Source organism: Nicotiana tabacum, chromosome 6 (assembly GCF_000715075.1).
Source record: "Nicotiana tabacum cultivar K326 chromosome 6, ASM71507v2, whole genome shotgun sequence".
NCBI lineage: Eukaryota > Viridiplantae > Streptophyta > Magnoliopsida > Solanales > Solanaceae > Nicotiana > Nicotiana tabacum.
In genome coordinates this window covers 116,044,591-116,061,339 of record NC_134085.1, presented here as the reverse complement: position 1 = coordinate 116,061,339, position 16,749 = coordinate 116,044,591, and the positions used below count along the sequence as shown (strand labels likewise).

At 36.3% G+C, this 16,749-nt stretch overlaps 2 protein-coding genes across 2 annotated transcripts; one reads left to right on the top strand and one right to left on the bottom strand.

Moving 5' to 3' along the window:
* Positions 1–941: 941 nt before the first annotated feature.
* On the bottom strand, positions 942–5,299 carry LOC107805804 (leucine-rich repeat receptor-like protein kinase TDR). Its single transcript, XM_016629887.2, has 2 exons — positions 2,504–5,299; positions 942–1,509 (listed from the first exon to the last, which is right to left on the bottom strand). The coding sequence occupies exons 1-2, from the start codon at positions 5,157–5,159 to the stop codon at positions 1,100–1,102; spliced, it is 3,066 nt and encodes a 1,021-aa protein (XP_016485373.1). The 5' UTR covers positions 5,160–5,299; the 3' UTR covers positions 942–1,099.
* A 5,303-nt stretch (positions 5,300–10,602) lies between these two features.
* LOC142182008 (uncharacterized) lies at positions 10,603–11,034 on the top strand. Its single transcript, XM_075255779.1, has one exon. It carries the CDS (start codon positions 10,603–10,605, stop codon positions 11,032–11,034), a length of 432 nt encoding a protein of 143 aa, XP_075111880.1.
* The last annotated feature ends 5,715 nt before the right edge of the window (positions 11,035–16,749 follow it).

The window sequence follows — 16,749 nt, the reverse complement described above, 5'->3', positions numbered from 1 at the left end:
GTTGAGAAGAGGAGTAGCCCATTCTTGAAAATCTTCATCTTTTAGCCTATATGTAAGCCAGAATTTTAAGATCAAGTAATTACTAAATTTTCTTAAATAGCACGGTATAGCCAATTTTCGGACTAGTCATTCAAAAATAGCCAGCGTTTACGAAGTCAATGAAAAATAACCACTATTTTGCTGCAACAGAGACCGGTCCAGCATAATATACTGGAGTTTGGTGCACCTGTGTATGAACTCGAGCATATTATGCTGGACCGGTATACTTTGCTGACTCCAGTATAATATACTGGAGACTGGAGCACCGGTACTCCAAACTCCAGTATATTATACTGGACAATTATACTTGCTGGATATTATGCTAGAGTTCTAGTGTACTTATGCTGAAACTCCGTCATATTATGCTGGAGTTCCAGCATACTTATCCTGGAACTCCAGTATAATATGCTGGAGTTCAATTATACTTATGCTGGAACTCCAATATAATATAGTGGCGTATTTTCCGGGTTTTGAACAGTGTTTTCGCTCAGATTTATCTTTACATGAAAAATGGCTAAATTTCGATTACTTTTGAAACTGAGCTATTTTTGAACGACCAATTGTAAATCTGACTATTTTTGAATTTCTCCCTCTTTTTTGGGATCTTTATACGAATAGCCAACTAGATCAATTGTTACTTTTCCTAACAGGTATATACATAGATTATACACAAACAGTTATACACATGATACATAATTTATTTATTATACATTCACGTGCCACTTTTAATTTACGCTATTAGATGTCCGGCTATTTAAATTAATTTTTTTTAAGGGTTAACGCTTTAGTTTCAAGAAAAAATGAGAGATAGAGAGTAAAGGTTCCCAAGGGGAGAACTCATCCAAAGAATTGTTAGCAAAGATACCCATGTCATAGCCTCAATCTAATGTCAAAGAACAATGGAAAGAAAACACTGGGGAATTTCCATTAGCAAAAATTTAAGAAAGAAAAATATTAAGTACTAACTTCTCCTATACCAATCCCCCCACTATTTAAAGAGAAAACTAAGTTGAAAAATCAAATCAAAGAGAAGAAAAACAAGCCCAAATCTCCAATTATATTAACACTCCACATTGGCTTTTTGAGCCAAAGGAATAGCACCAATTGCATTGTTATCACCAGTACCCACAGCTCCAGGCAACTTCCTCTTAGGCTTGGCCTCTTGCAACATAGATACAACGTCCCTCATCGATGGCCTGTCCGCCGGATTCCGGCTCGTGCAGAGCAATGCCACCCTCAACAACAACATCATTTCCTCCCTCACCGATAGACACGAAGCGCCAACATTTTTATCCAACACGTCGTGTATCCCATTTTTAGTCTTAATCTTGGACCTAAACCAATCTACAATACTATTTCCATCACCAAATTCTGGTTCCACTGATCTTTTCCCTGATAAAATTTCCATTAAAACCACACCATAACTGTAGATGTCACTCTTCTCATCAACTTGCAATGTATACGCGTATTCTGCATCATTAAACACATAAGCATGATTAATAATAGTAATAACTATGATGTCAATTCTATAATAATGAATAGATAAGAATTATATAGTTTTGTTATCATAACACTTTGTCTGCTAGTGCAAAATATGTTTTGACTTTAGAATATTTAAAGTCAAGGAATGTAGTACTAGTAGCAATAAATCAAAGGGATTAAATACAATTTTCTATGACTAGCTTGACAAAATCTTGGTGGGTCCAAAGAATAACAAAAAGCAAAAGGTTAAACGTAAAGGGGAAGGGAGCAATTCACGCGCAGTACTTCTGAAGCACAACAAAGTCGTTGCTAAAACTGCAAAAAGAGATAAGAAACAGACGGTGGTTCCGCCGCCCTTATTCCTCCACTTAAAATTTAGCTTATAAATTTTTCCCTTGAATTTAATTTTCAAATATATTTATGTTAATCTTCACAATGAAGTAAAGAAATACTTGATAATCCTTTACTTAAAATTTTAGATCACTATTCTTACTAAACTAAGCTAGACACATAGACAAGTTCAGAATTTTGAGTTTAGCTTTTAAGATTTTTACCATCAAAACAATTGTATTTCTAAAATTATGGGTTTATATTTACTATTTGTAGCATCACGTCCAAAGTATAAGTTCAATTGCACAGGCTAGATCCGCTTGTGGCTAGACAAGACTATTATCCTAATAAAAAAGTTCAATCTAGAGATATCAGATTGTGGCGCTCAAATTCAAAAATGAATTAACGACGGAAGTGGACAAAAAACAACAAGATATATCATGCTTTTACTCAAAATGCATCATGTTAATGACATGACACCACGCTTAGCACGCAAGTGACCCCTTTTTCGTCACCCTACAAAACGAACAAAACGGATCTGACAAATATTTTTTGGATAAGCACTCAAAACAGAAAATAAACAAAAATTCCATCAATTAAAATTAAAAATTTAATTAAATAACAAGATAAAAAGTTTAATTCTAGAACTTACCAGGTGCAATGTAGCCATAAGATCCAGCGATTACCGACATAGATTCATCACACTGAATCAATTTAGCAACACCAAAATCAGCAACTCTAGCCTCCATTTCACCATCCAAAAGAATATTACTAGGCTTAAGATCGCGATGAACAATGACCGGATCACAATCATGATGAAGATAACAAATCCCCTGAGCCACCCCGAGCGCGATTTTGTACCTAGTGAGCCAGTCAGCTACCAAATTAGCGTCCTTATTCTTACCATGCAACAAATCGTCGAGGCTACCATTAGGCATGTACTCATACAACAACATCGTACACTCGTTGTTGCTGCAACAACCTAGCAATCTCACGATGTTTCTATGTCTTACGTTGCCTAAAACATCGACCTCAGCTAAAACGCCTTGCCTTTTCCTGATTGTCTCCTTGTGTTTTCCCCATAGCTTTTTCACCGCTATGATCTCGCCACCTGGCATTTCGGCTTTGTACACTGTCCCAGTTGAACCCATTCCGAGGATCTTGTCCGTCATTGTCAAACACTCCAACACATCATCCGCCGTGAAGTTCAACCTCTGAAACGCCGTTAACTTCCACGGCCCAACTTCTCTTTCGCCTGAAAATCGCCTACTGTAATTGGCGTGAAAACATCGGCTCCCGGCTATAAGGACAAACAACCCAATACCAAAAGCCGCAGCCATTATCCAGACTATCGCGCCAGCTGTCTTTTTAGGCTGCGGCTTGACTTCCAGGGCTCCAGCAGCGAGCCCATTGGTCCCGCAAGGTTTTTGAATAACAGTACCACAAAGGCCTTCGTTTCCAACGAAGGACGACGAATGTAGGCTTGAGAATATGGAGCCCGAACAAGGCACCGGACCAGTGAGCTGATTATAGGACACATTGAAATTTTCCAAAGTACTGGAATTGGCAAAATTCGAAGGGATTGTTCCAGTGAGAAAATTATGAGACAAATCAACTTCCGTTATAGAAGGAATTGCAGATATTTCCCAGGGAATGATTCCAGTAAGCGAATTTCGTCGAAAATTCAAGCAAATGAGCTTCTCACAATGCTCAATATCCCAAGGAATGCTACCTGTTAGATTATTTCCTTCAAGTTCAACTTTATACAAACTTCGACACCCTTTGAAATTGGGAATTTTCCCGATTAGGCCACTGTAACTTGCCGAAAATATCTGCAAGCTTGTAGAACTCCAGATATTATCAGGCAACTCACTGTTGAATGAATTCTCTGATATGTTCAAATACTCCAATTTCACAGCATTCCCAAAATCTTTCGGAATTGGACCAGAGAAATTGTTTTTGCTCATATCCAAAAACGTTAAATTGGGCAAAAAACCGAAACCCAAAGGTATTGAGCCGTTGAGCTTGTTATTTTGAATTCTGAACCGCGTTAACACGGTACATTTGGCTAAGGAAGAAGGTAGCTCACCAATAAACTGATTTGAAAACAGGATCAGTTTAACTAAGTTGTTACTGAGACAAAGATTTGGTGGAATTGGACCTGATAATTGATTTGAAGAGACATCAAGTTTTTGTAGCTTAGTATTTGAACCCAACTTCTGTGGTAAAATTCCAGTGAATGAATTATTCCACAAAGCCAACATTTGAAGATTAGGAAGCTCACCAATTCCTTGTGGAATTTCACCTGTTAAATTATTGTTCATCAAATTTAAAAGAGTCAGCTCCTTAAATCCTGAAATCCCTTCAGGAATTGTTCCTGTGAGATAATTGTCGGATAAATCCAACGATTTCAACAATTTCAGGTTGGCGAAAGACAGCGGGATTATACCAAACAAATGGTTCTTGAAAAGAAGCAAAGTTTCAAGCTTTGTCAAATTGCCTAACCCAAAAGGTAGAAAACCAGAAATATTGGCTTGGGAAATATCAAGATAGTTCAAATTTGACAAAGAGGAAAATTCAACAGGGATACCACCACTGAAATTGTTGTAACCAATCTCTATATGTTGAAGCTGTTTCAAGAAACCCAACTCAGGTAAAATTGGACCTGTTAATACATTTCCAGCCAAGTGTAAAAACTTCAGCTTTGAAAAATTACCATAAGTTTTTGGAATTACACCCCCGAAATAACTTCCGCCAAGGTTAAGGTACTCAAGATTAGGAAGCTGAACAATTTCTATAGGCAAAGGGCCTATGAAATCATTACTATAAGCATTTAAGTGTGTTAAAGACTTGAGTCTTGAAATGCCAGGTGGGAACGTGGAATTAAAAGAGTTATGACTAATGTCAAGAGTTTTAAGAAAAGGAAATTCGAAAAGGACTGTTTGGAGAGGACCATAAAAGGAATTTCCACTTAAATTAAGGTGGTGAAGGTGTACTAAGTTTCTGATATCTGTTGGAATTGTACCAGAAAGATTTCGCCTTGAGAGATCAAGTGATGTGATTTGGCTAGTTTTTTTGTCACATTTGATGCCAGACCAAGAACACCAAATATGTGAACTTGGTCTTGAAAAAGCAAGTGTAGGATCCCAGTCATGGAAATTGTTGTGAGGGTCATGAAAAGAAGATTTTAAAGACAAAAGAGAAATGAGTTGTAGAGGAAGATTTGAACTACTAATGGAGAAAACAAGTGAAATTCTTGTTAGAAAGAAGAAAATTGTAGTGAGAAAGAGAGAAAAGGAGTGTTTCATGGTTATGGTGGAATAGGAAATGGTTGAGAAATGGGGTGTGAAAAGAGAGGTAAATTTAAGGGAAGGGAAGGTTTTGATTGTTAGAAATTGCTTTTTTGGAGTGCTAGAAACAGAGAGTTTTTCATCATGATTTAGTTTGCCATCAGTGGGTTTTGTTTGGTGTGAAGAGAGAGAAAAGAAAATTTAAAAAGAAGTCCAAAAATATAAATAAATATTTTTGATTTACTATCCGGTATCCGGTACGCGCATTAGAACCGAACTGTATATTCGAATTCGTGTTGCGTAAGGTCCATTTTGTGGAAAGCTCTTCCTAGCATGATTTTTTTTATATCCAAAACTCGAACTTGAGACCTCTGTTAATGATAGAGGTACTATATTCATCCCACCACAATCCAAATTAGTTAAATAAATATTTGTACTATTCCTTCTTCTTGTTGATCTTTAGTTTCTGCTTCGACTTGTGTTTGTAACTCCCATACTTCTACTCACACAATTCATTTGTTTTCTTTTGCTTTAACTTTCTTTGTATGTCTCTCTTTCCTCAGTATTTTTCCACCTTTTTCTGCTCTCTTAATACTTTTGGTTTTCTTAGATTTCATTCCTCTTTTTCTTTTTAAATTTTTTCCCCACCACTTTTACATCATTCCTTGTTTCCTTTATCTTTAGCCAACCAAAAATTTTGATAATAGAATTTGGGCAGTAGTATAGTGACAATGTTTCACGCAGGATCCAAGAAAGTTTGTTTTTGATTTCTCACTTCTCCACATTATTCCTTTAAACTTATTTGCTCTTTCTTTTTTATTCTTTGTAATTCTAGTTTCTTTCCCTTTTTTCCACTTTGAACTAGTAAATGAAAGCACATTGTGACATTGGATCATGCTAGGAGAGGACCAGTGGACCACATCTTTAATTGGAAAATCCTGCAAAATATTTTTTAAATCATCAGGTGCCTCTGATATTAACTTGATTAATGATGATTAATGTCAATCATTTTTAATGTGGTCACAAGTATATAAACAACATCTATAATGGTCCATTATTCAAGTACTTACTTTAATTGTGTAAGATTTTGAATCTATTATCCATTACTCTCTTCGTGAAGGCAAAGCAAAGAAGGAAGAAAACAAAAAGATAAAGTTCAATGGGTCGAGAATCATGAGATCTTGGGTTCAAATTCTTGCGAAAGCAAAAACAATAGATAATTTATCTTCGTCTGTCCAATAATTGATGGACAAAGTTATATACTCCCCCGTTTCAAATTAGATGACACACTTACCTTACTAGTCCATTTCAAAAAGAATGACACATTTCTAAAATTGAAAATAATTCGATTTTAACTTTTTATTTAACCAATTTTACCATTAATGAGAAGCTTTATAACCATATAAATATCATGGCCTCACAATACCCCTTAAGTTTTAAAGACCACAAGTTTTAAAAGTATTTTTTTTTTAAAATTTTGTTTCGAGTCAAAATACATCATTTAAATTGAAACGGAAAGAATACCTATACTAGTGGAAAGTAGCAGGTATTCTGTGAAATTAGTTAAGGTGCGCGGTTGGTTCGAACACTACGGATATAGAGAAAACAAAAAGAAGAGAGAGGAACCTTCAAAAGAAAAAGAAGAAAATCGTATTATATGTGAACAAGTGTGGCCTTTTTAGAGATAGTACATTGGGATTCATTAAATCTGCTAAGTACCCCAAGTATTTATCTTGATACGCCTGCCATGCACAGTACTGGGGACTGTTTTACATTTAATATTGTTACTTTCAAGTGGGAAATTTTCATTGTACCGAGGTTGTAATTCAAAGTCTAGAAAATGTACAAAATATAGTAAGGATATGGGTGACATGAAACGATGGGCATCATCAATTAAATTCCAGCTATTTTTACACCATTTTGACTTTTGTAAACTTTTAAATGATGGGCATTTTCTACTTTGTATCATTAATGTTTCTAAAGTGTATTCATTCATTGATAAAGAATAAAGCTTTAAACACAATGATTCTCTTCTCTCTAGTGTTTTCCCTCTACCACACTACGAAATGTAGAATCCATACTTCGATTGTACGAGTACTTTTGTTGATAGCTGAATAGTTTTGATCACCTACTACTATTGTACTTTACCTTTACTCATAGTATTAGATCAATTGTGCTTGACATTTGGCTGTGATGCCCACCTCTTGTTAAGGTTATACTTATCACCTTAAAGGGAAAGGGATAAATGTACGACAACTTTAATCATGGTGAAAAGGTATTGTAATTTTATTAAGTATTAAAAATGACAAAACATATAGTTTACTCATCCACCTTGCACCCAAATCCCTATTACACATAGGGGCGTGCATTCGATTTATCGATTCGATTTTGACCCTTATCGATTGTCGATTTGTACATATGCTTATCGTTATCGTTTCAATAAGATTTCGATTTTTTTTATTTTGATTTATTGATTTTTGGGGCTTATCGATTCGGTTATCGATTACACCAATAAGAAAATTTGTGGGATTCCACGGAAAGTATATCGCTATACATCTAGATAGGTTGTTTCCAATAGACCTTCGGCTCAGGAAATTAAACTACATTAATGGTGCAAAATGTCTTTACACTCTTGATAAATACTTATTTAAATTCAAGAAAATTAGTGTAACTGTTTTAGAAGTGTTCTGTTTTCTGGGCATTCAACACGGGTCAACTTCCTTCGAGTGTTGCCACTCGAATTTACATACATGGGTCAACCTTGTCCGTCTTTGTAGCATTCATTCCTAGACTCAGTCATGTCATCCTCTTCACTACTTGATGCTTCAGCCACAATATTGCAAAGAAAAAAGGGAAGACATTTGCAAAATGAGTTTTCGAGAAGATTCCGTAAGCTCTAAGGAGGGGTTGCTTCGAAAGGCATTATTGCCACCAAAAGGGAAAGACATTGCGCGAACGAGTTTTAGAGATGATTCAGCTAGCTCTAACGAAGGGCTTATTAGGAATCCAATGTTGCATACTGGAAGTTGGTATCGAATGGGCTCAAGACAATCCAGCAATAGCATGATGGAATCATCGACCCAAATATTAGTGTTTCCAGAAAAGGTCGTCTATGAACTGCATTTTTTAGTATATCTTATCGATTTATCGATAAACCGATAACTGAAGAGGACAAAATCGAAATAGATAACTCGATAAGGAAAATTTCAAAATCGAAATCGATAAATCGATAAACCGATAACAAATAATCGATTCGATTTATCGATAAACTGATTCGAATGCACACCCCTAGTTACACACCTGTTGACCACATGTTTAATTTTACACACCAAACCTTTCAAATGTGTGCCAATTACATACTACTTTAGCTATGTGTCACCAACATGTTACACACATAAAACAAGCGCGTGAATGATAAAACTTTCATGTCACAAGTTTTATAAAGAATCCAAGTGTCTAACTTTTAAGTTTTTTCCTTTTTACACCAATTAACAAATAATTAACGAAAAAATAAAAAGGGAAAAATAACCCTTCCCTCTCTTGTCTTCTTCCCCGGCCCATACCCCTTCCCCAATCTATGTCGACCCCCCCCCCCCACAACTCCACACAAAAATCTCTTCCCACATTGCTTTATATTGTCCAGATGCCCCTTCCCCTCTCGTCTTCTTCCCCTATCCGACGTCATCTCCCCTCCTCCTATTTCGTCTTCTTCCCTGAGAACCTTCTCCCATTTTGTTTTTTCTTTTGGTTGCTCAAGATTTGAAATTTCTTCTAAAAAAATCAACCATTTTGTTTGAATTTAAGTTTTCAATTTCTTAATTTGGATTTTTGTTGACAAAGTGAGCTTTGTGGTTATTTTAATTTTGCCAACAAAAGATCTAAAATTTTCCTTTTTCGTTATTTTCTTTTGGCTCATCATTATCTAGCTTTGTGAAACGAAAAAATAATGACAGAAAGAAAAGGGATGGTCGAAGATGAAGTTTCAGGCGAAATTCCGATAGGTGATATTTTTTGGGTATGTTGTTTGTGTGCATCTATTAGGTGTTGCAGGTAGTAGTTTTGTGGTAACTGTGGTGGAGTTTTCTTTACAAAGAAGAAGGGGTTGCAATGGTGGAGAAGGCGATGCAGTGGTGGGGAAGGTGATGCACTGATTATTGTTTTTTTTATTTGAGCGGGTCGATTCTGTAAAGGTGTCAGTTGATTAAAAGGTTGCTTTTTAATTCAGAGATGCCCATGTATTCACAACATTGAATATTAACTAGGCTGGTCAAAAGTAGTGTGTAATTGACACACATTTGAAAGATTTGGTGTGTAAAATTTAACATGTGGTCAACAGGCGTGTAACAGGAATTTGGGTGCAAGGTGGATGAGTAAACTATATATTTTGCCTATTAAAAATCTAAGCAAATTGCTTGCATAGGACATTAATCATGGCAGAGACCCACTACACTTGCACTATTTGTAGTATAATTTTACTCGTGGTTAAACGGATTCCTAGAATTAGGGGTTTATGTAGATAGACTAGATAACCACCATCACTTCCTTTTGGTCCGTAGAAGTTTCATATCACCTAGCCGGGTTGTATAGAAGAAACCGACAAACCGCGTCAAATCAATAATACAAGTCAAACTGGAAAAAAATTGATTATGATTTGGTTTAATTTGGTTTGGTGTTGGAAAAAATCAACAATAATTGATTTGGTTTGATTTTAACTAAAAAAGACGAATCGAAACTAAACCAACCCGACATTATATGCATAAAAGTTTTTAAAAATATTTTATATTTAAAAATATATATTTTAATGTAATTTATTAATAGTTCTTAAACTTTTTCATAGTTCTCTCTTTTAACATATTAACTCAAGCTTGGACTTGAATTTTTGAATAGTCCAATATGTTGTATAGCTCATAGACATAGTAACATAAATAAAGCCTAAAGTAAAACCAAATCAATATTAATACTAACAAAGAAATTTAGTTCAATACTAGGAACGACAATAGAATTGAATATTTTTTTAAAAGTTTTGCATTGGTTTAGACAATGAAAATGCATAACTTTTTTTTATTACTTAGTCATGTAATTAATACTTAATACTTATCAGTCGTACTTTGATAAGTTATGTGCCTTTTTATTTTGATGATTTAACAAACTTCATATGAGAACTAGATCAAGAACATGATATAAAGCCTCTCCGCTCTAAGACCAATAAGTCATATATATGACACAAGTTCCAAATGCAATAAGCTAAGGGAACAACAGAGAGAACAAATGAATATCAGTTCTTCCTATCACAATATAAGTCAACTCTTTAATGTGGACTCTTAGTTTACATCAATTGGTATCAGAGCAGGTTCTTTCTATAAGGATAACACCTAGAAAAGATCTTCATGGCTGCTTTACCAAATTTTGAAGAAGGTCAATCAACCTACAATTCACCAAGATTCAATGGACAATACTATGGATGGTGGAAGATAAGAATGACAATTTTATCATGGCTGAAGATTCAGAGCTCTATTATGTTATATCCGACGGACCCTTTGTTCCTATGAAGACCATTGGCGAGACAACTGTCCAAGTTCTAAAGATAAGGAAGGAATATAATGACGTCGATCGTAAAGCCATCGAGAAAAACTTTCGAGCAAATAAGATCCTCGTCTATGGTATTGGACCAGACGAGTACAACCGAATCTCAGCCTGTCAATCTACCAAGGAGATCTGGAAGACTCTCCAAGTTGCACATGAAGGTACGACTCAAGTCAAGCTGTCAAAAATCGACATGCTCACTACTGAGTATGAACTCTTCATGATGAATTTGGATGAGTCCATTCAAGACATGCATATTCGTTTCACTTCCATCATCAATGAGCTTCATTCTCTAGGAGAGAGTATCTAAAGAAATAAACTGGTCAGAAAAATACTCAGTGTGTTACTTGCTTCATGGGAGAGCAATGTCGATGCTATTACAAAGGCAAAAGATCTATAAAAGTTAATGATTCGCGAACTCATTGGAAATTCGAAGACCTACAAAATGCAGATGAAGAAGAAGAAGAAGAAGAAAGATCATGAAAGAAGAGTACCCAGAAAGGAGAAGAACCTGGTTCTCAAAGGAGACAATAGTGACTCAAGTGGTGATGATGCTGACATGGCATATTTGACACGGAGGTTTCTGAAAATGGTTCGTAGAAATGGAGGCATTCCTAAAAAGGGCAGCTCCAGCAGAACAAAAGGCTATGATTGTTGTCACAAATGCGGGAAACCAGGATATTTTATCAAATATTGTCCTCTCCACAAGAAGGACCATTACAAGTACAATATAGGCAAGACGGACAAGATGAACCCGCTCTCTGATAGGAAATTCAAGAGAAGAGATGCGGTTGATAATATTGTAGAACAAGCTCATGCTGCATGGGAAGATTCCTCTAGTGAATCTGAGGGTGATGATGAACAAGGAGATAGCTCCATGATGGCCGTTGAAGGCGAAGCAGCAGAATATGACTCCATATTTGCCCTAATGGCAAAATCTGATGAGGATAAAGATGATAATAACAATGAGGCAAACTTTCTAGACGTTCAAAGAAATCTGAAGTCTTATTATCAAAAGAAGCTGGTATCTTTAGCTAATGTCTTGATTGATGCTTACCATAATCTCATTAATAATAAAAATGCTTTAACTGAGGAAATAGGAGAGGTAGAGCATGAGAGAGATGATTTACTGGTTGTAATTGTTGATTGGAAAGAAAAAATAGAGGATTTAAAGAAAGAAAAGATATTCTAAGTGAGAAATTGAAGAGGTAGAACATGAGAGAGATGACTTGCTGGTAGTAGTTGTGGATCTAAAGTAAACAATAGAGGAAAGGGACAATAATTCCATAAAAACATCAATAGAAAATTGCATGAACTCTTCAACAGGAAAGGAAGTGGCGAGTGAAGCACATCTTTAAGCTTGAAAATGAACTCAAAAAGGCAAAATTGAGTCTTTGTGCTGAATTTTTTTAAAAAACAACTTCAAGAAGATCTAAATAGGGTTAAAAATGATCGAGATAATCTCTAAAGTGGACCTGGTCCTCTGACACAATTTCCATGTATAAAAGTATGGGGGGACATGCAAGGAATCAGATTCCAAAAAGAAAAGACTCCCTACAACCCACATAGCAAGTATGTTATTGTACCTGATAACTGGCTTTGCACTTATTGTGATAACACTGACCATTTCAAATATTCCTATAAAGAAAGGTTTCAGTCCCAGCTGCAAAATAAAGTTTTTGTTGAAAAAGTATCTACTGCTAAGGAACTTGGTTCTCTAAAAAAGAAACGCGCGATGCTTGCTTGGACAAAAAAAAAATAATTCTCCTCTTTCCTCATTACAAGGGAACCAAACTTGTTTGAGTTCCTAAGTCTAATCTCTGATTTCCTTGTGCAGGCAGCAGTGAAAGAAAACAGCCAAAAATAGTACATGGATAGTGGCTGCTTTAAACACATGACTGTAAGTATTGATGATTTTCTTTCACTTAAAGCCCTTCAAGGTGGGAGTGTGTCCTTTGATAATGGCAAAAAAGGATACATTCTAGGAGTTGGAAAAATTAGAAAGACACTCACTAATTCAACTGAAATTATGTATTATATGAATGGCTTGAAATACAATCTGTTGAGTGTCTCTCAAATCTGCAACAAAGGAAATAAAGTGGAGTTCTTATCAAAGTCTTAAACCGTCACCAATCTTGTAACTAATGAAGTGGTTCTGGTGGTAAAAAGATTCAGAAACGTCTATGTTGTAGACTTTGAGTCTCTAAACATATTACATGTTTGAATGTTGTTAATGATGATGCCGAACTGTGGTATAGAAGATTGAGACATACAAGCTTCTCTATATTGAACAAACTAACCAAGAATAACCTGGTTCATGGCCTGCCGAAGTCAAAGTTCAAAGATCACAACGTATATGATGCATGTGTGAAAAAGAAGCAAGTCAGGTCTTTATTCAAAACAAAGAAGGAAATAAGTACCTCAAGGCCACTAGACCGTCTCCATATGGATCTATGTGGACCTATGAGGATACCCGATAGAGGAGGAAAGAATTACATCTTTGTAATTATTGATGATTGTTCCAGATTCACATGGACCTTATTCCTCAAAACCAAGGATGAAACATTTTCTAGTCTTTGCTGCCTTTGTGAAGCTAATTCAAGTGAAGATGAGCTATAATATTGTGAGCATAAGATCCGATCATGGTACCGAGTTTGACAATGCAAAATTTGATGAATTTTGTGCTCAAAATAGTATATGTCATAAACTTTCAGCTCCTAGAACACCCCCAACAAAATGGTGTTGTGGTGAGGAAAAATAAAACTATTGAATACATGGCAAGGACAATGCTAATTTACAGTGGCGTACCAAAGAGCTTTTGGGCTGAGGTAGTAAACATTGCCTACTATCTGATAAATAGGTCCATGATCAGGTCCCTCCTAAATAAGACCTCATATGAGTTGGTAAACGGGAGAAAATCAAAACTGACTTACGTGAGAGCATTGGTTGCAAATATTTTGTTCTCAATAATGTAAGGAAGCATTGGGAAAGTTTGATGCTAAAAGTGATGAAGGAATTTTTTTGGCAATTCTTCACAAAGCAAAGCATATAAGGTCATAAATAAAAGAACTCAATGCGTAGAGGAAAGCGTACATATACTCTTTGATGAATCATACCACTCAAGTGGGAAGGATTCACATGATAAGAATGATCAAAATAGAGAGTATTTAAAGGTTCCTGGAGAATTCATTGATATGGAAAATGGGAAGGCAGATATGATGAGTCAGGTCAAGGAGTATAGTGAAGAAGATGCAGCAGAACCTCTAGCTGATTCAGAGGAACCCAGTCCCTCTATCACAACAACTGAAGCAGAAAATAGAGTTGTTGATGATGTGCAAGGCACCCCTGATGCTGAGCATAGAAGTGGTACTCACACTTCCATGGATGCCAATGATAGGTCTCACAGGGCGGAACCTGGTCTTTCACACCTTGAGACTCAGGTGTCTAACTAGAAGCACAAAATCTCACATCCTCTTCAGAAGGTAACCACTCCTCTGGATTCGGGAATTCAGACTAGATCAAAGTGAAGAAATATATTTTCTTTCTCAATTTTTCTGTCTTAAATTGAGCTGAAAAATATCAAGGTTGTATTGAAAGATGCTGACTGGATACTACTATGCAAGAAGAGCTCCATCAATTTGAGAGAAATAATGTATGGCACCTGGTTCCTCAACCATCAGATAGAAGAATTACTGAAACTAGGTGGGTGTTCAAAAATAAGCTCGATAACTTTGGCAATACAATAAGAAATAAGGCCAGGCCGGTGGTTCAAGTCTATAATTAAGAAAAAGTGATTAATTATGATGAAACTTTTGCTCCAGTTACAAGAATGGAAGCCATCAGAATTCTTATTGCTTTTGCATCTCATTTGGAATTCAAATTGTTCCAAATGGACGTTAAGAGTGCATTTTTGAATGGATATTTGAAGGAAGAAGTCTTTGTCAAACAACCACCTGGTTTTGAATGTCATGAGTATCCTAAACATGTATTCAAGCTTGACAAAGCCTTATATGGATTAAAGCAGGACCCTCGTGCATGGTATGAAAGGTTATCTAGGTTCCTTCTGGAAAATTATTTCACTAGAGAGAAAATTGACAACACTCTAAAGAAAAGAGGGAGGAACCTGCTTATTGACTTATTATGCAGGTCTATGTTGACGACATCATCTTTGGTGCAACAAATGATTCCTTGTGTGAGGAGTTTCCATGCTTATGGGAAGTGAGTTTGAGATGAGTATGATGGAGGAAATAAATTTCTTCCTATGACTACAAGTTAAGCTAACCTCTAAGGGAATGATGATAAGTCAACATAAATACATTAAGGAGCTCCTGAAGAGGTTTGAGATGGAAGGTTCAAAGACCATTGATACTCCCATTGCTACTGCCACTCGTTTAGACACGGATGAAACATGTTCCTTTGTAGATAAAACCATGTATTGGGGTATCATTGATTATCTCTTGTACCTAACAACCAGCAGACCTGACATTTTGTTCAATTTAGGGTTGTGTGCTAGATTCCAATCAAGCAAAGAATCTCATTCGAAAGATGCTAAAAGAATTCTGAGATATCTCAAAGGAGCACAAGACCTGGTCCTCTATTATCCCTCAGGAGACAATTTCAACTTAATTGGGTATGGTGATACATATTATGCTGGTTATCGGTGGATAGGAAGAGCACATCTGACATGGCACATTTTTGGGATCATGCTTAATTTCATGGGGAACAAAGAAATAAAACTATGTAGCCCTTTCAACTGCAGAATCTGAATATGTAGTAGTTGCCTCATGTTGTGCTCAACTACTATGGATCAAGAAATAATTAGAAGATTTTGGTGTATTCTCAAACTGTGTGCCATTGTTGTGTGACAACACAAGTTCCCTCAATATGGCAAAGAACCCAGTTTAGCATACGAGGACAAATCACATTGATGTGCGACACTATTTCCTTAGGGACAATGTTAAAAAGGGTCTCATATGTATGAAGTTCTGCAAAATAGAGGACAAGGTAGCTGATATCTTCGTCAAAGCACTGAGCAGAGAGCATTTTAAAGAAAATTGCCTGGTGCTGGGATTGATCAACTTAAACTTAGAACCTAGTCCCTTAATGACTGTTATGAAAGAATAATAAGGTAAATTGCTAAAAAATATTTTCTGGCAACTTCTAACTTAATTCTATACCGTTACAGGTAGACACACATGAAAATTACAGGATAAACAAGCAGCTCATGACATTGCAGTCTGTTAGAAGAATGATGCTCATATCTGCAAAATTAGTCAGGGAACCTAGTTCCTGTGTCTCAGGCTAGTAGTTCCTCTTACACTCATACGCATTTGAACTGCTAAGCGTGACACGTCATTAAGTATGTCCGCCCTTTTCCCATATGTCTTAAACCCAAACGTCACACCCCGTTACAATCTGATCCAACTACCCATTCCATCATGTCCATCTGTAACTGGTCCCTCCTTTCACTCTAAATAACCCCAAAAGACAAGTCTCTCTCATAATTGTCTACATCAAAGCTATCAAACTCTCTTTCTCTCTGAAACCCCTCTCTTTTGTGCCTTCACTCTTAAAATTAACCATGTCTTTACAACAATCAGAGTCTCCAAATGCCACCACTGAAATCCCTACCGTGTCTTCATCTCACAAAGCACAGCCTTTAGAATCAGAGCCTCATCTTTCACCTACTGAAACCCCTATCTCCTACTAACCACCACCCACTACTTCCTACCTTACTCCATCAAGTTCTGGTTACCATAGTAGTCGAAAAAACCAAACTCCTACGAAGTTTATCGCTTAAACATCTCCCTCCGCTACAACCGAAATAATGAAAGTAGAAAGACCGATGGAAGGGGAAGAAGGTACAAAGGTCTCGAGTCAGCGGGTTGAGGAAGAAAGTGTGGACTAAGTGGCTATCACTGGTCTTGGTGAAGAATCTGGTGTATCTGATACCCCCTCTATTCAAAATTTTGATTTAAACATCCTATCTCTATTAGGTAATGCTCCTCTAGCTCTTACTAATTCT